The sequence below is a fragment of the Contarinia nasturtii genome, unplaced genomic scaffold, assembly GCF_009176525.2.
Source record: "Contarinia nasturtii isolate CC-2019 unplaced genomic scaffold, AAFC_CNas_1.1 Cnas_scaffold_1371, whole genome shotgun sequence".
NCBI lineage: Eukaryota > Metazoa > Arthropoda > Insecta > Diptera > Cecidomyiidae > Contarinia > Contarinia nasturtii.
The window spans coordinates 2,037,096-2,064,528 of record NW_022198708.1 but is presented as its reverse complement, the minus strand read 5'-3'; the positions used below and the strand labels follow the sequence as shown (position 1 = coordinate 2,064,528).

General features: G+C 34.1%; 1 protein-coding gene across 18 annotated transcripts in view; it reads left to right on the top strand.

Moving 5' to 3' along the window:
* Positions 1 to 27,433, top strand: part of LOC116345653 — a 112,248-nt gene that overhangs the window by 43,095 nt on the left and 41,720 nt on the right. For 16 of the 18 annotated variants that reach the window (XM_031775206.1, XM_031775221.1, XM_031775210.1 and 13 more), the window contains 3 exons: positions 14,886 to 15,031; positions 16,120 to 16,399; positions 18,230 to 18,361. In XM_031775206.1, coding sequence (XP_031631066.1) covers positions 14,886 to 15,031; positions 16,120 to 16,399; positions 18,230 to 18,361 — 558 coding nt within the window. Of the gene's footprint in view, positions 1 to 5,443; positions 7,042 to 7,293; positions 8,683 to 8,923; positions 9,466 to 14,885; positions 15,032 to 16,119; positions 16,400 to 18,229; positions 18,362 to 27,433 lie in introns of those variants that run through there. The other 2 variants (XM_031775217.1, XM_031775216.1) reach the window with 2 other exon arrangements.

Below are 27,433 nucleotides of genomic sequence, written 5' to 3'. Positions count from 1 at the left end.
TATTAAAAATGCCAGCAAATATTTGAAAGTAGAGCATTAATATGAGTAGATTTTTCCCGGGCACAGAATGCACACACATAAACGAACAAAAAAAACAACACCAACAAAACGGCGTATCGCTCGATATTTAAATAGGCAAACAAATATTGAAAACACATGCCTTTTGTTGTTCTATGAATTGAAATATATTTTACCAATTCAATGATGAGGTGCGAGAGGTAGAAAAAAAAAGACGAACCATAAGAGAGTGAAAATCATAAATCAAACATTGCACATACACATATTTGACGGAATAGCCTTCAAATTAATGTTGAAATGCTATCATGATTCATGAAAATGTCGTAAACGAAAATATGAGATTCAAATAGAATATAGACGTTTAACTGTAGCAATTTCGATGAGATGATATATCCTGTACATAGCCAAAAGCTAAAAAGATCAAAGAAAAAAAATGGTTTGACGATTTCAATTTCGCAATCCCAGTTACAGTGTTCTCTCATCATTTAACTGATGACTATATTCTGCATAGCAATACAAAAGTATTGAATTTTTTGATGCTGAACAAATATGAATTAAACTTAGACCAAACTTAGTCAAACTTGTACCATTTTTTCTGTTGAGCGCTTTTATCACTTCTACTTCGTTTTTTTTTTTTTTTTGTATTCGTACGAATGCGGGAGCAAAAAAAATATAGATTGAATTTTTGGCATGTAGAGAGCATCGTTCGACTATATGCGTGCGAACAGCGTATGTCGACGAACTGTGGTGATAAGTGTAACAATAACTCAACGGGATTCATGTCGTACTGGATGGCTTAATGAAAGAGAAAGACAACAAAAGGCAACCAACGAATCGAAGCCAGAATACTTGACTGTGAGACTATGCATTGAATATGAGAGAGAGAGAGGGAACTTGACAGGCGCTTTCCATATATGTCCGTCTAGCTCATGGAGTTGAGAAAATTTCATGTTTCGTACTGTAAATGTCACGCGAAATTTGTATTGTATTTGTTTTTGTGTTTTGGTGTAACGGCTGCCATCTATACAATACTATACGCGCTTATTTCAAGTGGACCAACACTCTCATTCTTTTCGGTACATATGTAGTTATCCTGTTGTCTCTCTTTCTTGCCCTGTAGCACGTTACAGCGAAGGTAACCTAGCAACAGATTTTATTCGATCGATGATGATGTTCTCTTTCACTTACTTGTTCAATTACGTTTAATTTCACTGCCATACCACGACGCTGATGGCTGTTGGCTGTAGGTGATACAAATATATGTATTAACACAGATCGTCGGTTTTGATTTTGAGTGGAGAAAAAGAGCGCACACCAAAACACACACACACACACACACACACACACAATGTAGGCGGAAAATATACGTTAGACATACCAAACCATACATGGACACAGGGGGTGTAAGCCCGGATAGCCCCTCTCTTAAGCCCCCCGACGGCAGCAGAGGAATCTTCCGATTTGCTAGGGATTTTCACTGGAAAGTGAAGACCTCTTTTTTGCTAATCAATTTCAGAAATGGAAGGAAATCTTTAAAATTGCTAGGGTTTTTCGCGAAAATCCCGTTTTGCTAAGGTATTTCGAGAGAAAAATTCTTTCGATTTGCTAGGGTTTTTGGTTGGCTGATGGACCTCTCCCCCTTAAATTTTTTCCGTGCCCATGTATGTACCAAACTAAGCTAAGAATATTTGGAACATTTGGCCTCGCAGGCGTCTACGTTTTAGATTTATTTACGTCATTCTTGGTATACTATACATATAAAACTCATGTTGCCGTGTGTGTGTGTGTACGTTTTCATTTTTTCCATCATTGTTCGATGCTCATCATACGTCCGTGTGCTACAAATCTTTTCCATTGTATGCATGGTTGTGCGCACGTGTATGCTTGTATTAAGAACTGGATAATCCATGGAGAAGAAAACCAGATCAGTAATAAAAATTGCGTGCTGAACTAAATCAGAAGTGAAAAGAGAGTAAAAAGAATATGGATATAATATAATTGATATTAGAACAAATGCCATGTGATGAATCGACTTGAAGGCATACCAAGAATAGAGGTCCCCTTCACACAAATATGATATCAACAGATTGATTTGTCAGCACACTCATTTGCCGATTCCAATTGTCAAAATAAATTTGAATTCGACAGTAACATGTCTGTTGTTTTGTAAAAAAATTGAAAAAAAAAACCCATGTAAATCAAATACAATTTTAAATAAACGTTGTCTTTTCTTTAATTTGACGAATTCGATATTCGGTTCGATATTGTATGCCTTGAAGTCATTTGAGTTTCCATTTTTTTTCGCGCACTGTATTTATTTTCAGTTTGTAACCATTTTATTGGCGCAATGGTAAAAGCACAAGCTACTTTATCATTGTTTATTTTTCAGATAAAAACGTACAAGTGTATCAATTTTTGATGTTTCCATAATAGTTTCCCATGCATTTAGGAATATGTGCAGACATGATATGTTAGCTGACATCGTCGATGTCGTCGTTCGCCATTCATCCATTGCACATGCATGTGAATGGCGCGTACTGAACACCGCAACAGACATAAATGCCAACGAACGATAAATGTAGATTGTAACACTGCTTTTTTGTTCCTCATTTTTATTTCGTGCTCTGTTCACATCAAATCAACATAATGATTTGTTTCACCGTTTATGGCTTTCGTTGCATTAATTGTTTGTTGTTTGATATAGAATACAATGCGCAAGTGTTGCATAACGTTTAATCTATATTCGTACGATTAAGGTGTTCTCTCGCGTTGTCATGGTTTGATACCTTTTTTACCAGCAAAAATATGTTTTGAGATGGTGTTTTTGTTGGCGCCGTACCAAAATCACTTTTGATGCCAAAACAAAAACACGTTTCTCATTATATTTGATATCTGAAACAGTAATACAAAATTGAATAACCTAACCCTATAAATCTCATCACACACATATATATATGTATATTTGACAGCTTTGGTCAATTTTCATGAGCTTAACAAACAAAACTGTCGTCGAGATTCAGTTTGTTCAAATAAGTGGACAGCAATTAAATTGTAATAATAGCGTGAAGCAAATAGAGACTATAATTATGTGTATGCATTAGATGTATGTGTATTTTTCGCACAGCATGTAAACCCCAAGCTGATTAGTTCACCATTATATGCGTACAATCTGAAGTGCTACCATATTTTTGTGCTCATCTCATTTTCGTTTTGCTTCAATGGTGTTGGTGTTATTAGTAGCATGTAACGCGCAGCATTTATTGTAACCACGATTTTTTTTTCTCTACTTCTGCTCCCCATATCTCTGTGTTGCGCTGAAGCTCTCATATTCAAGCAACAAAAAGTATAGAAACTGCGTCTCTCTCTCGTTCGAATGGTTTGTTCGCTCTTTCGGTACGGCTTGCAAAAATTGTTGGCCTTTTCGGTGAGGCAGAGGGAGAGAAAAGGATATATTTACTTTTGATACATACACAAACCACGTCATTTTCCATCTCAATGCCACTGTGTGTGTGTGCGCGCTCCATGAATTCGCAACAAAAATGTTGTGTTGTGTAGCAATTGAGATAATGAGTACAGCATTCAAATGTTTCTCTCTCTCTCAATTTTCGTGTATGTGTGTTAATATTCATTTACGTGAGATGAGCCGCATTTGCGCATAAAACATTTGAGCTTTTTATATTGACGATGGTGAATAGTTTTCTCCCACTTTTACACATTCGTGCAAATTTCGCGTCGATCGTGAGCTATCTTACTAACATCCATGCTCCCCATCTTTTTCCAATTCTTTCTATCTCGTTCTCTCGTGAAAATTTTGGCTCTGCGGATATCAAAAGCATATCGCGCCAACCAGCCTAATGGAGCAGAAACCATTTGATATTCGATGTATGTAAATTTTATTGTACAATGGTCAGGAAAATGGTTGGTTTATTGGCGAAAACATAATTGAGAGTGGAAAATAATAAATCTATTGCAAAAATCAAGCAATAAAAACGCTTACCTGCGTGGAATGATAGAAACATTGTATAGTAGCAGTATTGCAAATAATTCAACTTTTGGTTATTTTGGTGCTGATGTTGTTGTTATTGCTGTCTGACAAGCTTTTTGCATACTCTCGTTTGCTATGACGGCATGTGCAAGGCGAATGTATATCAGATAACGATGTGGTTTCATTGTATAGATGCTATACGCACGAAAACACAGTCAACGCAACACAAAAAAAAGGTTTTGACATAAATTTGTAAGCGTGCTCAGACGGGATTTGTGTAGTGGTGAATATTGGAAGATATTTTCCACACAACACGTATGATTTCTCCATCCTTCTATATTTCTGCACATTTTCGATGGCAAATTGTTCTCATAATAGTACCAATCGTTCTCTCACATACACACACACGGCGCTCGCTCTTTTCACTGTATGTGTGGATGTGTGTGTATCTGTCACTCTCTCGACCTCTTTCTCTGTTGCATGCTCTCAATGGAGAGCACTTCGTTTGTCTCATTCATTGCCATTCGGATGAAATTCTAGTGGTTTCAGCATTGTCCTTATTTGATGCGTTCAATTTATGTATCATCTCATTCAAACTGTATATGCTGGAGCTCTCTTTCTATCGCGCTCATTTTCTCAGTGTCTCAAATCGAACTGGAGCATATTTCTCATCGCATGAAATTCCGTCACAAAAGGCCTTGATACTACTGACGATGGAATATGGGCGTTCAAGATAACTAAAAAAAACCCAATTTCAGTTTTATCGAGAACGTCGTGCGGTGTGGTGCAAAAATAGACACACGTTTTTAAAGAATAAAAAAAAAACGATAAAATACGAATTAAAAAATCAAACAAACGAGCAAACAAACAAACTAAATAATAATAATAAACGACTAACATATTAATTTTAAAATACGATTCGAGCGTGAATGATGTAGCCTTTTTCACAGAATATATACATACACGAGAAAGAATAGTTTCAATTACACACATTTTAAAAAACAAAAACGAATCGAAAAATTACGACGACGTCTATGTGAAAAGCTCACAAAAATCAAAACACAAAACATAAATTGCATCAAATTATTGTAATTAGAGGCGAATGAAGAGACACCAACAATTCTGATTACAGGAAAATAGGCCGCAAAACGAACACTGAATCAAAATCTTACGATTTTCTGAACGTTTTTTTCTTTTCTTGTTGTATTTTCTCTCTCGTCAATGTAACCAGTGAATATTATTACATTATTTTTTCTCGGTTCTTAAATGACACGAACAAAATCTCGTATGAAAATGTACATTTTTCCAAATCAAACAATATTTTTGTGAAACAAACTGATTCAAGTGCGTTCCAAATTAATAAAAAGAATACGACGACAACGACGACGACGAAGAAGAAGAAGTAGTAGAAGTAGAAGAAAAACATAAACAATAAATACGAATAATAATTTTTATGAAGAATCAAGTGTCAGTGTGACCATATAACATAAGTTGTGTCTACATTACAAATTACATTGTAATCGTTCTTGTTCTTGTTCACTTGTCGTCTTCGGTGCCGTTGTCATTGTATTCGTGTTGTCATCGTACAAAATGTGTTCTGCGTTTGGCGTTCACTGTTGATGACTTTTAATAAATTTAAGCACTCGTGATTTGACTGAATTTTTGTTGTTGTTATTTCATCGTTTTTCTTTTGTATCTCATATCAAAATACACTATACACTTTTAAAACTTAGATATTTTAGCAAAGACATTTAAAAAAACGTTGTATATTTTGAAAATTAAATAAAAAGCTCGTCATTAAAAACAAATGTTTATACATACATAAAATACAATACAATACAATACACGTATTACAATCCAATGTGTAACGATTGTAATGCAACAGCGTATCCGGAGCAAATTGATCGAGAAAACAATTTTTAATTAAGCTGTGTTTTTATGTGCATAATTCACAAGAAATTAAAGAATAAGAACAAAAAAAAAGTCAAATAAATAAATTCAACGTTTGAATCATAATCCAAGTGCTAAACTATCGAAACAACAGCAGTTACACTGAAAATATCAACATCATCAATTGATGCAACATTTTCATTGGCCACCAGCTGCAGTTATATAATTTATGTTCATCAAATATATTCATGTATGGCATAAGACAAATGTTGAACAATTTAAAAGAGAGCACCAGCACATCGTTCTGACAGGCACAACAACGACGCAAAGCCGTTTATTTGGGATTCGTGTATTTTGGCGAGATTGATTGACGTACAACGTACGAAATAAGTTGGTTTCGTGATTGTTCGGTATCAAAAGCTCTCCTGTATTAAGCAAACCAAACCAAACTGAACCGAGTGTTTGATGCTTGTTTCTTGTAAAAGTCGACATATATAGAATCATTGATTGCGCGCTTGTGTATCAGTGACTGTGGCTGTGTCTATACTACTGTACACGTATTATTTTTGTATGTGAGTGTTGTAAAGTCGTGAGAGTATCGTGTGTATTATAAAACAAAGAACGAATAATATCTGAGCGTGACATTGCCGCTTACAAGCCACTATGTGATTAGAACCGAAATCAAACTGGCAATTGAAATAGAAAGTGGCATGAATAAGTGTCCACGTTGTCAGCGCATAGAATTTCTTGGCGAATTTAAAATAAACTCGTTCAGAACGAAAAGTCTCGTTGGCTTTTCATTCTGGCAGCGTCACAGTCGGATACCGATAATTCTGCAACCACTGTCGACAAAAACGCATTACGATTGCATTGTTGTTGCGTCATAGTGCAAATAACACCCGTTACAGGATCATCGACAACGGCTTCGGTAAAAGATGTCGGTAGCAGTGGTAGTCGAAAAAAAGTTTGCATATGCAATGCAGCAGCACCATGCCGCATTGAAGCGCTTCAACAGCAATCAACCTACAGACCAAGTGCATTGTTGAAGAAGCAACAACATGGTTCTCTGGATCGGCTACTACCGCTGGAAAAGGCGGCGCCTGAAGATAAAACCATGAAAATGCAACAAATCAGCGAACAAAATTTCAGTGAGTACATACATATTTTTTCTTTCTGTGTGTCTCGATAGATTCACTCTTTGTGCCAAACGAAATGAAAATGAAAAAAAAAAAACAGTGTGACGATAACATTTCAAGAACCGAGGGGATACATTTTTTCTCTTGTTGAAAGGTAGTCGGTACACATTTTTTTTCAGCCCATACAATTTGGTTGGCACAAGAGAGAGTACATACAAAAATTAACTGTCATCACTGATACGATTCATAATTGTGCAATTGCAGGATATGAAAAATTTTATCATGACTTCAATGGAAAATTATATGAAATAATCCGCAAAGTGCCATTAACAGCTAATGATCATGTTTCGGCTGCCACTGCACACGATCAACAACAACATGAATTGATTGATCGCAAAAAAAATTTGACACGACAATTTTCACAACCACAACCAGAAAAACCTCAGCCACCACCACGAACATCGTCTCGATCAAAAAGCAGCGACATTGACTACATCAATGCACCAATTAAAATCGATGCCGGAAATGAAACGCAATTTGATCGCACACAACGTCAGCGACATTCATCACGTTCGGTTGGCGGTTTCGATCGCGAATCAGAATTTAGCGGTAATAAAAATGCCATACACCAACGACATTCGTCCGGACCAAGTGAATTAATAACGCAAAAAAGCGATTCAACGGATTGGATATTGAATTTACCACACAAAGGTGATAAAAAGCAAGAGATTCGAATAAGTGAAGCATTGAAAAATGAATTGCTGCAAATACTACAGCAAAAACGGCCATTACAGCGCCAAGATTCTGGACCAAATGATTATGCACAATTGCAAAATAATATGGAAAACATTATCGAATGGATCAAATCGCAACACACCGGTAAAAATGTTCAAGTATCATCATCGGCCAAAGATGAGAAAAATCTTAAGACTGCGAAAAACGAGCAATATGCCGTGCCGCGAAAACGCCATTCATTTGGGCACACCGATCCAAATAAGTGTGCTGGTGGTAATCAAGCACCAGATTGGTTGACGTACGCACCAACGGCAACATCGGGTCGACCAGCCGACACCGACCGTAATAGACTAGATATAGCAGCAAGTAGTAATTTTGACATATCAAATAATTTTAAGTCGATTAGAAATGCTGAACATCGCCACGAACGACCGAGACACCATCGGCGGCTCCGCCATTCAGCGAGTGAAGTAGTCACTCCAGCATCCGAACAAATGACATCAAAATACCAATCTAAACGTGAAAAATATCAATATATTTACAAAGCGCCTTCAACGAGCATTGATCAAAATGCCGTCAGCGAACAACGATCGATAAATAAAGAACGGCCACGCCGTAATCATACACAACGATCGGCCACCGTATCGGATATGTCGCATCAACATAAACAATCGTCAGTTGAACGAGAATCGTCGCACAGTTCATCGATAACCAAATGCATGGATCCGATGTGCACATTGTTGCCAATTTGCACAAATCCCAATTGTCGATTGAACGATTGCTACAACACCAGACGCTGTTCATCTTTAACACGATGCGCTGAACCAAAATGCACAAGCGAATGCTTTCAACTTCAATCATTCCCTGAATGCATGGATACAAAGTGTGTGTGTCACCGATCAAACAATGCCTGTAATTGTAAGTCAAATAAATTCACATTCGCATTGAAGTCATCCTATTTGAGCATAACAATGGTGTGCATGTCAAGTGAAAACAATGAAGAAAAAAAAAAAACGCACACGGAAGAAAACAAAACAAAAACTACAAACAACTTAATTTCCGTTCAAGTTTCGTTGGCGAAAATCCCATTGTTGTGCTCAAACAGTTATGTCTTTGGCAGAGCGAAATGGAATCTAATTGATATACGTACCGTTTGCAGATAAGCACAATTCACTGCCAAAATGTGTAAGTGCACATCGTAACGAGCATGATTCATCGTCATTTCCTCGTGCACATCGATCGCGTAACGGTTCAAATGGCGGAAAATTGGTAAAATCCGCATCAGCCGCATCATTGAATTCGCGTCGTCGACGCCATAAGACTGTACATTTTGGCGAGAATCTATTGCGCGAAGTGTGCCAAAATCGTAAATTGATTGAACCATTTCAAAAAACTCCGTCCGAGAAACCATCAACAATGCAAGACAACATTCAATTGCTGTATAATTTTGTTGAGGGTGTATTAAGTGCATGGGTCGACGAAGATGATGAAACTGTTCGATCTGGTGCCGAATCGGAACCGGAACGGGGACGCTTGCTAAAACCTCTCTATTTATGTGATCGAATTCGTTTGAAAACAATAAGTCGCGTTGTACACGAAGCGGCTCAATTAAGGGGAACACTTAAATTAGGAAATTCACGTTATCGTCACAGACATTGGCGCGGCACAGCCAAAATCTGTAACGAACGATTTTTGCGTAAGGTAATCACGAAACCGATTTTTCTTTGTGTTCTTTTCCAACTCACTATTCATCTTCAAAACAAACAAACAAAAAGAAAACCATTTTAACCAAATGTGTATATTTTTTATTCACTCGCTTTTGTTATAATGACATTCGTTTTAAATATATTTTTACTGACCTGTACGAAAAATAGATCCGAAATTCGGACGGAATTATGGGATTTTACTAATTCAAATCACGGATTTTTTTAATTGTTTGCAAATTCTTTATATCGTTTAGCTTGAACCAAAAAAAAAGAGTATAAAAAAGGGGAGAAACAATCACTCTCATATTATCCACTCGGTTTAATCTAAAGAACACATATTCATGCTTCATTTCATCCAATTGATTTTTTTGAAATTCTGCTGTAGAATGCCTCGCAGTAAAAGTTACGCGGATTATGAGTTACAATGGAAAAATGGTCGCTTTAAAATTCGTATGCATTAAAGCAAACTTTTTGAAAATTAAATTCAGTGATATCACTTGAAATACGAACCCGTTTAATAGAGAGCCAAAAAAAGAGAAAAATCTATATGCGTCAAGAACAGGAACCAACATTGAATTAATTTACATTTTTCTTTATCTCGCATTCACGCATTCAAAAATAAATGTAGATCGTACTTAAAACTGACAATGAAAAAAACCAACGAATTCCATCCCTAGATTGTAACAAGCATGGGACGTTTTCAATTTATGCTAATTTAGCGATTGAGAAGAAAAAAAAAATTTTACAAAAAGATAGACAGTTACTTTGGATTTTGCATCTATTTTATGTTCTGAACGACGAAAAAATGTCAGGATGATTTGAGCTCTCGTTTATCTGTAATCAAAGTCTGTGAATAATAATATTCTAATCGAAAAATAGCACAAAGCATTCATACACATAGAACTTATGAGTTTTAAACTGCGTTTAGCATTTGCGTATATAACTCAAATCACTTAAAAACTTCAACGAATCAACTCATTTTTCGTCCGAACATTTAACATTACAAGAACGATGATACTGTCGACCATTTTTGATTAATTTTTTGTTGAAATTGAATATTACGAGTATTAATACATACGAATATTTCCGTTCAGGTATATTTTTGTGGATTTCATATATAATTTGAATGGAAAAAAAGAGATTTCAACCGAATGAAAATCAGCAATGGGCCCATCGGCAATGGAAATGTCGAAAACGAGTTCAGCTATTGATTGAACAATTTGCGGGATGGGTTGATGTGTTTTGGCAAACGACAATCACATAAAATTAATTTCGGTTTGCCCCCGAAGAACTTCACTGACAAATCGTTCTCAAACACAATAACTTGTTTCTGCTCAAGTCCCCGAAAAAAGGTTGTGACCTTTGCAAAAAATTGAAAATTGGAAAGAATTGAAAAAAAAAAAAAAATCTGATCGAAACACAAAATATTAAAAGTATGCAGGCAATGACTGCCAATTCAAAAACCCAATTACGTTTTTTTTGAGTTTTTCTCCAGCAATGCTATTCAGTCAATGGCCAATGTATAAGATAAAATTACTGAACATACCATAATTGCTTGATAATAACGAAAAGTTTAAGAATAAATGCAACGTGGTCAAATTGACGTTTATTGAAAACCATAAAAGTAATTATGATATTCTCCTGCACGTCCATGATAAAATAGTATTGAATTAGATACAATAGCATCAATTTTCATGAAAATGATGGTGCCATTCAATCGATAATTATAATTTTATAATTTGGTAATATAATAAAAAGCAGACATTGTTTTCGATAGAATTGAAGTAAAGTTTGACAATTAAAAAGCGTTTCACTACTGTTATCTCTCTTGCTAGCTCTCAACCCTTTTTTTTCATTCTCTTAATAAACATATATGTTTCTTTCGCTCTTATTCCCTCTCTCTCCTTCTATCTGTTTCTCGCTGCCTCTCGATGCGAAAATAATTAATGTTTCATTCACTTGGAATATTCAAATCAATGCAAATACTTGTGTTCAAGGTACCACGAAAAGGAAAATGATAACAGCGATACGAACAATACACAAGTCACATTGAAGTACAAACAAAAATCCAATCCAAACACCTTCGATACTTCAAGAATGAAATGAAAATGTGAAAATGTTATTTAACTGGAAATAAATGCAAATGTTGAACTGTCATTTGCTCATGCATTTGCTGCCACTACATTTTACTAGCTATAAATCTATCTATAGAGAATAGAGATACAAAAAAAAGCAGCACCATCACGGTATACTTTGGAAAATAAGTTTCAAAGTTGCCGTGTCGAGTTATTTGAGTGTGACTTCGTGCTCTACGATGAAATGTTTGCACTAACACTTGGATTGTCTGTGCATCGTTTAAATATAAATGTACAATTTAGCCTCCATATGTATAGAAGGCTGCGTGTGTTTGAACAAGAGGAGTAAATGAGGGTTGGAGAAAAGAAAACTACAACGACAACAACTAGAAAAGAAATGGAAAAATAATGGTGGATCCAAGAAAGATTTATGCAACAGCACTGGGGCTCGAATTCAATCGTAATCTGACTTTGAAACTGCATTAAGTGTTGTGGTATGTGCGTGTATGCACATGTATATATGTTTGGCATTTGTACAAGTGTGTCTTTCGTCTTCTCTATTTCTCTCGCATCCAATAGCAAGATTTAAAAGCATTCACATTTAAGTAGAACACCGCAGAAACTTTGTGTGTTCCTTTCATTCGGTGACTGGTTCTTTTCTTTTTGTATGTCAAACCCATTTGCAATGTTTCTTACGTTTCTTTTCATATTCAGCGTCCCCTTTTTTGTTCCGTTTTGGAAAATCGCTTGTTGTCGATCTATACAGAAATGTGTGTTAATACACATTCCATCAAATGAGTGCGCAGTTGCGAATAAAAATAAGAAACACCATTCAACAATACATCTCGGTATTTTGTCAAAGAGTTTGTACAAAAGTCAAAACGAAACCATACTATGCTTTGCTTCACAAATGAAATATGTACTGAACGCACCTTGATCGAATTGAATGAAAACCGTCAATATTCTATCGAATGTATGAAAATCATCTAGTTGAATAAATGAATTCAATTTCAAATATATGAATCTTTATCAAATCTTCTCATCCTTCTCTATCTGAACTTATTACTTTGATAGCAATAATCAAGTTCACCTCAAAATCAACAAAAAATAGCAACTCGTACGTACGACACGAATGTGCACACATGTAAAAATGAAACTATTTTTCCACCGAATTTTCAACGTTGAAAACTTACTTAAGATACAATCCTATAATTTTCTGAATTTTAATGTGGGTAAATGACGATGTAAACTTTACCTTGCTAAGTGCAAACATTTACATTTCATGCGTAACTGTAAAGTTTTATCATAAATGTTCATATATAGACTAGAGTCGTGCCAAATGCTTTATCTCACGATTTTTCTCTCACTCTTGCTTACACACTGTCGTTCATTTGAATCACGGTACAAGAGAGCAATTTTGCATCGATTTGTATGTCTTTTGAGGTGTGTGCGAGAGTACCAATGTTATTTGCAGAATGGCAAAGTCAGAGCAATCACTTAACAACACTGAACATTCGGTGAATCGCTCTTTTCGTCGCGTGTGTGTGTGATTTTTTATCACTGTTTATTCAAGGTAAATCGAGAGAAAATCGCTTATGCAGAATGATTATATGCGCATTGAGTGCGCATATGATAATGAAATCAGTTATCGTTATCACTCGAGTTAATCGAATCGAGCGACAAGAAGAAAATGAAAGAACGAAAAAAGCCGCCATTTACATTACATATTTAAATGAAAAAAAAAACGAGCATGCTCATCGTCATGTTACCTTATAATGTTTGCCACGCAGATATATGTTATATATCCTAACGAGATTTACATTATGTTCATACTTATGTTTTGAATTTAAATTTGACTCTACGTTCATCCGCGTACCGTTGTTTCTTTTTTGTATTGTTTTGAAAATGAGAACAAAAATGAAAGATAATTTGATATTCAGGTATTTAAGACGAAGAATGTTTTTCTATGACAGTTTCTAGAAGAAGTTTTAAACAATAAAAAAATATTCAAATTTATATCATCAATTGATTCGACTAACCATGGTAAAATCTATTCGGATTTATTGTAATTTTAATATTTTCTTTCGTTATCATCATTTATAAATCTTAAATATCAACAGATGGGAGGCTTCGATGATTTAATATTTTATTATTTTTAATGTGCAAAGAGACCCAATAGGACGACAGAATCACAAAGGCCACCGAAATGCATTTATAAAATTAAAAAAAAAAAAAACAAAGTGAATACCGAAGTTGAATATGGACGCACCCTCGTTCTTTCGACCCGTTTGCACATTTCTCTATTAGATTAAGTTTGAATTATGTTTTTTTCTTTTCATCATTGAGTGCGTTTCTTAGAAAACTCTAGCTAGGGTCTATTTATGTAATTCAAACTGAGTGATGATACCATTTTATACGGTATTGATTTACGTTTATTTTTTATTCAATATATCGGATGTTTTTCCATTTCACAAATGATTTTTGATGTAGATGTTCTGTTTTACTTATGCTATAATCCAGCTAGAAAATAGGTTCGGTATACAGACACGTACTGTGTAGTGTGTAAATATCATTGTGAAGAAGGGGCACAAGAAATTGCTACTGATTTTATTGCTCATCCTGAAGGTGGATTACAATAATAATGGCAGAAAATCTTAAACATATTACTTGATATGCGAAGCAGTGGATGGCACCATATTCTTGACGATAAATGCAACGAAAAATAAATAAATAGGCGACGAAACAAAATATGACTTGAAATATATTATAGAGCATGAATATAGATGTGCATGCATGCACACAACAACACTTTCACCTGGAATTTGATTTGGAAACGTACAATACAAAATCACACTCAAACGTATTAATTTTGCAATAGACTATCATCAAACCGATTTAGATTCAGAAGACGAAGTCGGGCAACATGTTCTATTACGGATGTTCTATTACAATGTTCTCTATTTTTCCACCTTCTTTTGCCGCATACTTTTTTTTCTGTCGCAATTGATGCGAATGCGATAGATAAAATGATAGTATGAACAATGTGTGTGTGTGCATGGAATATGAATGTGACTATGTATGTTGTTATTATATTTCAATGCAGAAAAAGTGCAATTTCACAGTCGATGTTTCTTCTATTTATTCCATATAACAATATTGTAAAACATTTTCCCTATAATAATTTAATAGAGACATTTTAGCTGCTTGTCCCATTTATTCTTGATGTGTTATGTTCTCTTTTTTTTATATATATTATCTATATTTTTATGTTGCTCTATTCAATAACGTTGCTAACATCTTCTTTCTGCTTTGTGTGGTGTTATTCTCTCTCTCTCTCTAGATTTCTGATGATGATCGTATGAGCTTAACAACTGCTGTATCCGATGAAGATGACGGCGAAAGTGTCATGGCATCACCATACAAGGCAAAAGCAACAGGAACGGCAGCCGCTTCATTTAATTGTACCGGTGCTGTTCGAAAGGCTGGGTAAGTCTTCATTTTATTTCATTAATTTGTTACAATTCATTTCACAGAGATTGTGCTCAATTCATTTGATTCCGATTTTCAATATTGCGATTACACGACATACATTGCATTTCAACACATGAAATTAGCAAACATTATTTCCGACTACACCATATTTCACCGTGCACATTGGCACATTATCTCGATTGCTATTCGCGATTTTATTATATCGCTATTTTTTTTTCTATATACAGTCACATCTCCTGTACAACTCTTTACAACTTAAAAAAAACTGTTTATACAGTAGCTCGACCCTTCTTTGTATATTTTCACAATAAAACAGTTGTCAATTGTTTTGTTCGGTAGAGAATTTATATAGCATTGTTAATAAACTACAAAATACTGAGTAAGAATGTTGTTGATCAAAATTCGGATTCAACAATAAAATGTAGTTATTCGCAAAATTAGCTCTGAATATAATTTTGAATGCAATAACTACAAGTAATCTTTTTTATGGCGTATTAATTTTCTTTGTGCTCGTCATTTTTTTGTGTCGAATAGATTTTTCTTTTATTTCATTGTTTTCGAATTTTGTATTTCATTTTAGTATATAAAGTGCAGTATCGTATTGCATAGCAAAAATAATCCATTTAAATTAACTTTTAGCTCAACAACAGCAACGCAATTATGATTGAACAAATAAAAAAAATACATAAAATCTTTTTTTTTTTCTTTTGCTCGAAGGAATTTCTATTAAAAATGTGCGTTTAACGTTCATAAAGTTTTGTTGTCTTCACAATAATAATAATAATAATGAAATGGCTTCTTGTTATTGGTTTTGGTGATGATTAAATGGAGTCATGTTTTATTGCTCGCTATATTTTCCATTGCTATTATTTCGACTAACAAAAAAAATCACCATCAACATCTCCTTATCAAATGAACGTGGTAGTCTTCGTGCATTGATTGATTGTTCAAAGTTTATGAAAATCTGGATGAAACGGTGTATTTATAAGTTTTTCTGTATTTCTCATTTATTTTTCACCATTTTTTTTTTCATTCTCATTCGTTTCATATGCGTCGTTCGTGGATCGATTGGTGGATTTTAGATTCTTATCTGTGAAAAAGTGGCTGTTACGTAAAAAGCATCAAATCGAATTGGCACGTAAGCGAGGATGGAAGGGCTATTGGGTTTGTTTGAAAGGAACAACTTTATTGTTTTATCCATGCGATTCGCGAGAGGGTCGCACCGTCGATTCAGCGCCAAAGCATTTAATTATCGTCGATGGCGCCATTATGCAACCGATACCCGAACACCCAAAACGCGACTACATATTCTGTTTGAGCACCGCATTTGGCGATGCGTACCTATTTCAGGCGCCATGCCAGGTAAGACTAATTTTACATGTACAAAAACTTTTGTGCCCGCATTTTTAAATGAATCTCATTTTAGAGAGAAATAGAGACAGATAAAGGGGGTGGGGTAAGGTACAGAATGTGAGATAAAAGGGAACACATGAATTGAAAATGAAATCGTAATTTACGAAATATTTTCCAAAGTATTTTGCACAACTTGAACATTGCTAGTGTTAAATTGGGCATTACAAGTGAATGCACAAATACAAACAATTTGACTTAAACGAAAATACTTTTCTCAATTTAATTTTGTTGGATGGAGAGTGAGAGGGGGGAGGGAGATAGAAAAAAAAAAGCAGAGACTTCTATATTATAATTCAAGTCAAATACATAATCATTCACATGGACAACCTTCTTATGCGCATCATGTGCACATAAAGCGATAGAAGTTCCAATTCATAAATATCATGTCATAAACAAGCGATACTTGCAAACTTTTCCCTTTCTCTCCAACTAAGATAATAAAGAAATAATTAAAAGTTTTCTACATTTTCATGTTCCTGTTCACTTCTTTGCCATCGACAAATGCATTATACATATTATGTCTGCATATCTTCCATTCTGTTTCTCGGCAAAACAAAACAAAAAAAATCAAAGCAAAAATGGATATGACGAACAACAACAAAATAAAATTCAATTTTTCTCAGAATACAATACAATTTATTGCTCACGTGAAGCGTGTCAGAATTTATAAGTTCAAAGGATTTTCACGCGTTTGACCTTTTAACTTGGTGAAAAGAAAATCACAGAAGCACGAAGTATTCAAGGAGTGTTGCTAGATAAAACTTTATAATTAATTTGGGCAAACTATTGTTAAATTGTTGTGTTTTGCCTTAAAAATAACTAAATAAAATGTAAATGTATGAATTTGCTTCAAGAAGAAGAATGGGAAAATCGCGTCTTTTTTCCTCTCGACAATTATTATCGATTTATCATTTTCGTCATTTCAACATTCATTTTGTCCGTATGAAAAACTGGCCGAATTGGCCGAACTGGCAGATACATTCCATTCCATTTCAATTGACACAATATTTTATTTACGATAATTCAATTAAAAATCTGCCAGTAACTTTGTTCGATTTGCCAATAGAATTTTTGATTCTTCATTCACATTTAGAGGAGATAGAGATTGTCTGTGCAAACGATGTGAAAATATAATTGAATATTTAGTTAATATTGAATCGAAATTTGATAAATAATTTACCCAACGGCAGATTGTACCGATTTGTAATGACAAGTTTCGGAAAGCCATAAATTCCGAAAGTATGATGATGAAAATCGGCAATAATAAGGAAATGTATTGCACAACATGGCGAATATTTGTCTCTATCTCAGTCTCATTTTTATCGATTATGCTCTCTATCCCTCTCTCTCTTCCGCTCCTTCTTTCCCGATTACCTTTTAAATTCATGTGAACAATTTCCTTGTTCACTTATCGAAAAAGGTCGTACTTCGTGAGTAGAAACTAATAGCACAAAGTCGATTTTCAGTCTCGAGATATAGAATTACTTTTTTGCCATTGTATCCGTTCCAATTATTCTTTTCTAATATATATGTTACAATTTCTCACTCTCTATCTCCCTTTCTCTGTTATTCCGTGCATTTTTTTTTTTACACTTTTCTGCTCGTGACGACATTTATGGACAATAACTACAACTGCTACTGCTACTTTTACAACGATGACTATGATGACGACAACGATGTACACACACATATACTATCACCATCATTCACTTGTATCTAACATGATGAATCACTTCAATTCGCTGATGTTTCCTTATTTTGTTGGTGTACATAATTCAGGTGGAATTGGAGAATTGGGTGAATAGCATTCATAATGCTTGTGCGGCTGCATTCGCACGTCATCGTGGAAAAACCGGAACACTTCATTTGTTACAAGAGGAGATCTATCGTTTGGAGAAGGCCATTGAATCGGTAAGCTTTTAAATACAACTTGGTTTTACGCTCTTAAAAGGTGCCATGGCATATTCCATTTGGTGCTACTTTATTTCAAGTTTCCTTCGATAAAATGAGAAAAATGATTTTGATACGAAAAAACCTTCTACACCATGATATTTATTTGAATTCTTTGTAATTATAATTTCACAAATTTTATTTCTAAACAAAATAATGTTCATCGATTCACCGAATCCAAACGATCGAAAAGTTTAAAGTTATTAAATTTTACAATAGAAAAAAGTTCAATTTTTTGAATGAAATTTCACGACATACATTTATTATCATAGCATAAAAATACACAAGAACATTTTTTTTGACAGCAATCCGGTCATTTATTATTTTAACTGAAGTGTCTTATTCGTAGTGCACATGGAAACACTAGCAACAGCTATTATTCGAATAATCTCTATTTCGTCGCTTATCCGATTCGCTTCGGGCAAAAGTTTTACGGAAGAAGGCAAAAGAAAAGTCAAAAGTATGCTTGCATATTTCATAAATATTCAGCACTTGTGCGCAGTAAAAAAAAAAACAAGTATGGAGACGACAAGACGGCCATCGTATTTCCGATATAAGTTGGGAGAGAGAAAAGATCGAAATCAATTCAAGAGAAGATGTTTAAAATTTGTGTTTTACAATGATGAAAACAGATCCCATGACACCTATAGATCGTTTATGCAACGATGAATCTATTGTGTACCATTATTCTTCATATTTGGTTTGAACTCTTTGTTATTATTATTATTTTTTTTTTTGTTTCTTTACCTTCTTTTTTTCCTAGTTTTTCTCTATCTATTCATTCCCATGGATATTATATGTGGCGCGAAGATGAGTCTGTTTCAATTCCTGCTCTTACCAGTTCTTTTCAAATTTTAAGTGCACTCTACTTTTCCATCACATTATATAAGTCTTGTAACAGTCGATGCACGTGTTACAACGTTTCCGCTTGCATTCGAACTGTGCCATTTAATCTATGGGAAGCGAAGTATTTAAGATTGTCATTTTTTGTTTCATCCTCGTCATTTCGTTCATTTTGTGCTTTCTGTTTCTTCTATTTCGTCATTTCTTTCTCTCGTTTCGTTTAAAGGGGCATTTTTGTGTTCCGAACGAATATAAAAGATCCACTTCAATGTGAGAAAAACAAATTTGCGCTTGTTCTTTATACACGGTTCACTTGTACAGCATGTTTGAAACCATCGAACCGAACCGCACATGCACCCACAGATACCTTTTTGATCGGTCTCAAAATGGTCGTCGCTATTTTAATAAATGGCTGTAAAAATCATCTAAAGTTGATTAAATTGAAGGAAAAGTTTATGTGACAAATATTTATGGAACTTTTCAAAAGTCAATCGAATTTTGTAGCGTTTCATAACATATTTAATTTGAAACAGAAAAAAAATATCCTTACGCACTGTCTGTATGTAAACATTTTTTAAGCGTATCCGAAAACTGTGCATGTTAATTTTAAATTTTCTTTAATTGGATTTGATTTGCATGCACGAGTACACATTTAATACAAAAAAGTTTTCGAAAAGCACTGAATATGTTTGAAGCTGTTGTGGATGCGTGGAATTCATAAAAGCCGAGAATATTTCACAAAATCCTATAATGCGGACTGCATACTTGATAATCATGGTTCCGAGGGTTCCAGTTGGCTAGAATAACCAAACCCCCCAACCCCCTGAAAAAGTGTTGCCCCCTATGGATTTTCGAAGAAAAAATTCTTTTATTCGCGAGGGTTTTTATTATCGAAAGGCAATTTTTTTCGATTTACCAGGAATTTTTGTGGAAAATTCTCGCTACACTCTGGTAATTAATTTTGATCGGAGTGAAATGAAAAGCTCCTTTTAAAAAAAAATCCGAAATGAATTTATTCGAAATAGAATTGGATTTTTTACTTACCACCCTCGATGTTTTTAAATTACTCCCCCTTTTAATTTCTACCTTGATCAAGTATGGAATACGGTGTTATAATACATATTCAACAATGTGTTATTTTGAACTGTCTCGCCAAGTGACTTTCAAAATTACGATTCAAAGGTAAGACAAAGAGGGAGAAACATGGTAAAACAAATTCAATTACGACGAAATAATTTCACTTGGCTGGAGTAACACAATTGAATCCACATTATTTTTGGCAATACCATCGAAGTGTTACCACACGTATACATATATGATATAGAATCTCTGTTTTTTTCTTCTTCATTCAACCATTGTGCATTTGTAAGTGGCGCACCTATCATACTAGTCATATTTATGTGCTAGTGTAAACACAAATCCGCTATTTTATCTGTACAGGTGACCAGTTGTGGTTCAGTATCATAGGTGTGCTACTTACAAATGCACAATGGTTGGTTAAAAAAATCATTACCAGCATATAGCGCTTCTACACTTTGATAAAATGCCAAGTATTTGAAAGATAAATCACCAACCACTACGCTACTTCTGATTCGCTTTTTTCTTCCCAAGATTAAATTGCATACCGAAAGCACTAAACAACCGCGTATAACATGATGAATTCCATTCTGACCGCACTTTTCACCTTACAAACAATTTGAATACATATATGTGTATCACCGAATGTTTTGAATGTTTTCATGCATATGTCTTACTTGTTCATTAAATTGAAACATCCATAAAATACATACCAGAGAACCGCTCGTCAGCATAATCAAATTAGACGAAACCAAAACCAGATTATGAATTACATACACTTCTTCAGTCTTCATTCATATGAGATTTCGAGAGATTTTTGTTTGTTTTTCAAACGAATCATCGGATCGATTCAAATGCCAAATCAATTACTGTGTGTTATATGTAGTTTTAAAGGGGACGCTAAGACGATATAAATTGAATCTATTGCTCATTGAAATGGATTAAATTAAATTTTAATGTGCATAAAATGAATGAGCTGAAAGTGTCCACACAACTCCAATTCACACTTAACAAATGTATGATAATTAACAGAAACAAAAAATGAATTTTTGTACATAGTTTTGGCTTCAAATAAATCTATGTGGCGTCGAGTAGTCAGTCATCAACGTAGCATTTAATGCAGTGATTTATTCGAAAAAGAGAAAAAAAACCACGTCGAAATGTAAAAGAGAGAATAAGAGAGATGAAAATTAATTAAAATAAAATTGAAACAGTCCAACTGACGCCGTTTAATTGAATACACAACACAAATAATTGTGAATATGAATCGATGAAATAGTTCATGACATGCAACGAAATACAAGTTCAATTTGTACTTTACAACAGCTCATATAGTTTTATTGTACTTGATAATGTGAGTCTATGCATCGATCAAAGCAGTAAAGTTTTAGCAGTGATTTGAATCATTAGTTTCAATTATTAAATCGACGAGTTGCGCCATTATATCATGCCTTCTAACGATTTTATCTTTCTCCATCTCTTTTCCCCCGCCAATTTTCTTCATTTTGAATCGTTTTTTCACCACCGTACGCCAAATTAAATCGCCCGAAATGGTCGACGAAACAAATTGCGAAACCGAGTAGAAAAAAAAAATATATATCGAATAATTTTCCTAGTCGAAACTGTGTAATCTTTATAACCAAAATGTTTATGTGGCATAATCAGATATGCATCGACTACATGCCATATATTTAAATTCAAAATCAGAGCTCATAACAATTTATCAAATTATCTCATATTGCTTCTTCGTTTTCAATGTGAGAAAATGTATGCGCTATTCAAACCGAGATACTGGAAGATACAAAAGAATAATGGCACTAAAAGACAGGGATATGAATAAAGAAGCACCGAAAGCGAAAGAAACCATTATTTAGTGGAAGATATTTTCTGTATATACGCGAGAGAAAGATAAATAGAGAGAGAGAAGGAGAGAGAGAAAGAACCGCCCGATATAGTAAAAATACTTCCACATCTGTAACAACACGTTCGTAGTAAAAAAACGAGTAATAAAAAAAGGAAATATGAAATAAAGCTAAACAATAAAATTTATTGTAATTGTCGATAAACATAATTTATGGATCCGATATCGATGCGGAGAACCGAGAGTCATTTTTCGTTCGATGTTACAACAGTGTATATACTATATAGTGTAAATGGAATGAAACAACAATAACTACCTCAACTAAAAAAAGCGTTATATTGAATTTTTGTGCGCCGCAAAACAAATAGAAATGAGCTAATGCATTTATATTTTTTCAACTAAAAATCGATTATTTTGACACCACAATTTCAAAGAGGCGATAGCGCTGTCAAATGTGACGAAATATAAAACGGTATAGACTTTTTAGCAAAAAACGAGTCCGAAATTAAAAGAAAAAAAAAACAACTTTTTGTTATATGTGTGTTGAATTGCATAAAGATGTAAATATCATGTTGTGAATATAAAATATTATATTATATGCGATATGTGTTACAAAGCAACCAATTTTCACGCAGTCTTATGTCTGTGTGTGTACCAGTATCGGCTATACACATATCAAATCGCTTTGTTACATGGGCACAAACATATTCGCAACTATATGGCATCGTATCCCATTAGTATTTTCGATAATTTTACTGTGTCAGCGCAAATTAATTTAATAAAATTAAAACAAATGCAATTATTCATAGCATAGCTGATGCTATAAACGATCAACGACGAAATGATTATATACTCTAGGGTGGCATTACGTTAATTTAAAGTGAATTTGAAGTGAAAAATCGTCAAAAATGTCAAAATCATGACCTTGTTTGTAAAAAAAAACTATGATTTGTCAGTCATTCAGGCATGAATAGTCATTTCTATGGTATGGCGCTGAATCCGAATCAAGCCTTAAAAATGAGCAGTGTTGGGTAAAGATACTTAATCTGAGTTTTTTAAGATACTTTTCCAAAATATCTCATCTTATCTAAACGTAATTTTTGCTATTTTTTGGCCACCCTAGTATACAATTATACATACTGTACACATAATGAATGCAAATGACAGGCAAATATATTATGGATTGTATGTAGTGTCTGTTCATCGGATTTTCGCCGTTCGGCCATCAGACCGGTCTTGTTGAACAGATTAATTTCTCGTTACATTTGTCATCTTATATAATCTAGTGTGAAAGCAAATTAGAATGGGAAGAACTGTCATTCAAGCGATGGAACTCAACTAAATCTGTGTGCCAGCTGATAAACTGATTGAAAATAGCTTGTCCAATGGGGAATTATATTTTTTTTGTGTATGAAAAAGAAGAGAATTGAACAAAAACAAAACAAGAAGGACGAAGCAGTACATTCGCTCGTTAAATGATAATTTCATACAAATGCATATGGTTCGTTTAAATACATGACATAATTTCCATACATTCAACGAGCTCATTCAATTTGGAATGAATGGCATATACATGATGTGTCAGTAATTAAACCGAATTTCGAAATTATAATTGATGAATGGCAAATACGCAACCAAGACGACTCTCTCTCTCTTCGTGCGTGCGTGTTTCATTTCACCCATGTCTCTAATGGGCACAAATGTGCTCACACAATAAATGAAGCGAAAAATATGTTTTCTCCAAAAAGCACGTTAAGAAGTAAAATTGGTTTCCATCAAATAAAAATGAAAACATTAAGCTACATATAACGTTAAAAATACTCGGTCGTGTTAAACCGGAGTACTAAAATCGATCAAATAAAAATAACGTATTGGGAAAAAAGCTCTTGCTAATTTTTTTTTTATCGATACGTCATGGAGAGGCAAACAATATGTTTCAAAACATCTGAACAAATAGTAAAGCCTACATCTTCATTCCGAGAAGCAATTTTAAAAATAAAATCAACATCTACTCCAATTCTATGAAATATTAAAGCTCATGATAAGCGCTATATTTTCAATATTTTTTAAACTTTACGTATTGAATGAAATATTTGACATTCAAAAATATTTTCAAATTCCATTTCGGCCATTCCCAAGAATATCAACAACAAAAACTAGCCAACAAAACAATGACCGATGAACTGTATCGAATACCACGTAAAAAAAATGCCAGAAACCATGCAAAAATAAAAAAAAGAACACAATGAATCTATTTTGTTCATTTTGAAAAGCTGAATCAACGCGTGCACACATACATACACATGTCACATTTTACATTTAATGTTGATGAAAGAGCATCACATTCATCTTATTATTTCTTATAAAATGTACATGAATGAAACATATTGAGTCCGCATTGTGTACATTAATACCATTCAAACGGTGGCACAGTGCACGCTGATAAGTATTCTGATTGAATGGAATCAAAACGAATCGATTCTAATCGAAGCGATCCCAAACAGAAGGGAGGCCAATAAGAACAAGCGATGCTACTCAATAGATACATTTATATATCTTCAGTTTGGTTATTATTATTTGTTTTTTGCTAGTTTGTTCGTTTATTTTTGCTTTCCGCTCTTTTTTTTATTCTTCACTTCTTGATCGGAGTATCTGTAAACGTTTGCTATGTAATGTCTGCACAGAGTCTGCACTTTCCATACATATTTAATTTTGTTATTTCAGTTTTTGCATCATTGTATCACTCGTTTGGCGGTCGTAGCAATGATCTCTGGGGTCGAACTATTTTTCATGTTGCCATTTCGTGCTAATTCAACGACTCACATATAAATGGTCGTTGATTTTTTTTTCTCTTTCTCACTCTCTCTTTTGAAAAATAATAAAAAAGTGGGAGTGACAGAGATAAAAAGATAGAAAAGATGAAAAAAAAAGAAACAAACACACCGAACATAATTCGATAGTAAAACGTATGTCATTATTTTCCAACTGAGAGATATGGAAAAAATAGAGAAAACCATAAAGCAAAAGATAAATATGCTTTGTATCCTATACCTTTTACTATGTCCAATGATAAAGTACATTCACAATCAGTCGAGAGAGAGAAAGGGAGAAAGAAAGACAAAAATGAATGAAAACAATAAAATCGTATACATATACGCAAACACTAGAACGGCTAAACAAACAACAACTCATGTCAAGTTGAAGTGGTGCTTGGTTTCTCTTCAATTGCTTCGGTAGTTGGACGCTGAGTTCACAGATGCTGAAATGGCAGTGGAAAGCACAAACCAAAAAGAAATGGATTGAATTTGAGCATGAATGTTATTATTATCTCTCCGTCTCTCTCTCTCTCTCTCGCTCGCTATTCTTCTGTATCGCGTTTATCGCTTGTGTTGGTTGCCTTATAGTATTTTCCGAACGTACAATACACATTGGCCATTACACGCGGCAGCCATTCATTCGATGTTGATCATCAATTTGATATTTTTTCTATCTATCTAACTCTGGCGCGCACTCTATATATAAATATCACATGAAAATGAAAAAGAATCACATGAAAATGTTTCCTCCATAAAATGGCAGCATCCTATTTTCATAATCTGAATTGACATTTGTTCACATTTCTTTTTTATTCGAGTGTATATCTTTACACGATCGCCATTTGATAGGGAAACGTGAAACCTTAACGAGATGCATATTCTATCTATGCATTTCAAATCAATAGAAATTGTTCATTGTTTAGTGCATTGCAGTAAAAAGGAAATTTGCAATTTTTTTCTTCTTCTTATTTTTGCTATCGCAACTCAAATGAAATTCACGGGTTGCGAGACGTGCTTAGTTTTACTGAAAAGTTATTGTTTGCGTGCCACATTTTCACTGTGGTTGCATGTCTTTGCCGTTAAAGCTTTTGTATAACTCTGCGTTTCTAATGTTCGTGCTACAGACTTTTGCAAAAAAAAAATGTATAAATTGTTTGCAGATAGATAGCAGAAAGTGCAAATGCTGAGACCGAACCGACATACAGAGTTAGAACTAGATAGAGAAGCCCTCGAACTTTGAACACGTGCATGTGTACGTATGTAGCATTATCTAATTGAACCTCTGAAACATTAAACTTCTTTTTTTGCCCGTCATCATTTTGGTCACGTCCAGTTGTTTTATGCTCTTCATATAAATGATGAAGAACTGTCACTGCCATATCGTGCCATTCTAAACTCTAGCTCATGTCAACATAGACAATGGTCAACGCGCACGCACACATCCACATGCGCTACACCAGCCATGAGAAAGAATAAAAGCAATGCAACGCAAAGTGATAGACACATTTTGTATCACTCACTTTTTAAGGGGTAGGTGAGACTAGCGGTCATGTGAGATGGGGATTTTGTTGGATATTAATTGAAATACTTATGAGCCGTTATTATTTTAACTGAAGTTTTCTGCGTTTGGTTCTATTCATGAGGCTTTAGTCGTTTTGACTATGTGTAACGTTGAAATATTGTGTAAGCTTCGGTTAATTAGATAATTAAGTAATTCCAACTTTTATGGTATCATGATGATGCACTTAATTCGACACACATATAGAGAGACGGTGCCGCAAAGAGATATAAATTTTATCATTTTGTCAAATGAAACCGCACTAATTAAATACATTCGAGAAAAATATAAGCAACACATTGCATTTCCTAATAAGTTTTTCTTCTCATCGTGTTTGTATTTGATTTGCGCTTATTTATTTTATTCACGGAAATACATTATTCATTTGATAAACATTATGGCATGCAATCAATGTTACAATTTTGTATAAAGCAAACGCCAATGAAAATGCAGAAATAAAATCAAAAACCACCGAACCTTACGTTGTGTAATTTGAAAATTTTCAAATGACAAGCACAAAGAATTCGAATCAGCGTCATCACCAAAAGTCTGCATTTAAAATATGAAAACCTCAAAAGCAAACGTAATCAAAAGTATGAATGATGTTCGGTTTTGAAATTATGTCATTCAAGTGCATGTTGTTGATGTTAAGTCAACTCATTCAACCAGCTCTTGAAAATAGTCTTAAATATTAGCTATACAAATATTAACGCTGTATATACATGTTCTATCATAAGAAGATAAACAAAACGATATGTTTAGGATATCGTGATATCGGATGATTGACGATGAAAAAATTCAAGCTAAAAATAGTCGCAGTCAAATATACGGCATATCAATAACGACCATAAGATTCGAAGCTGTAGCGTAAAAAAAAA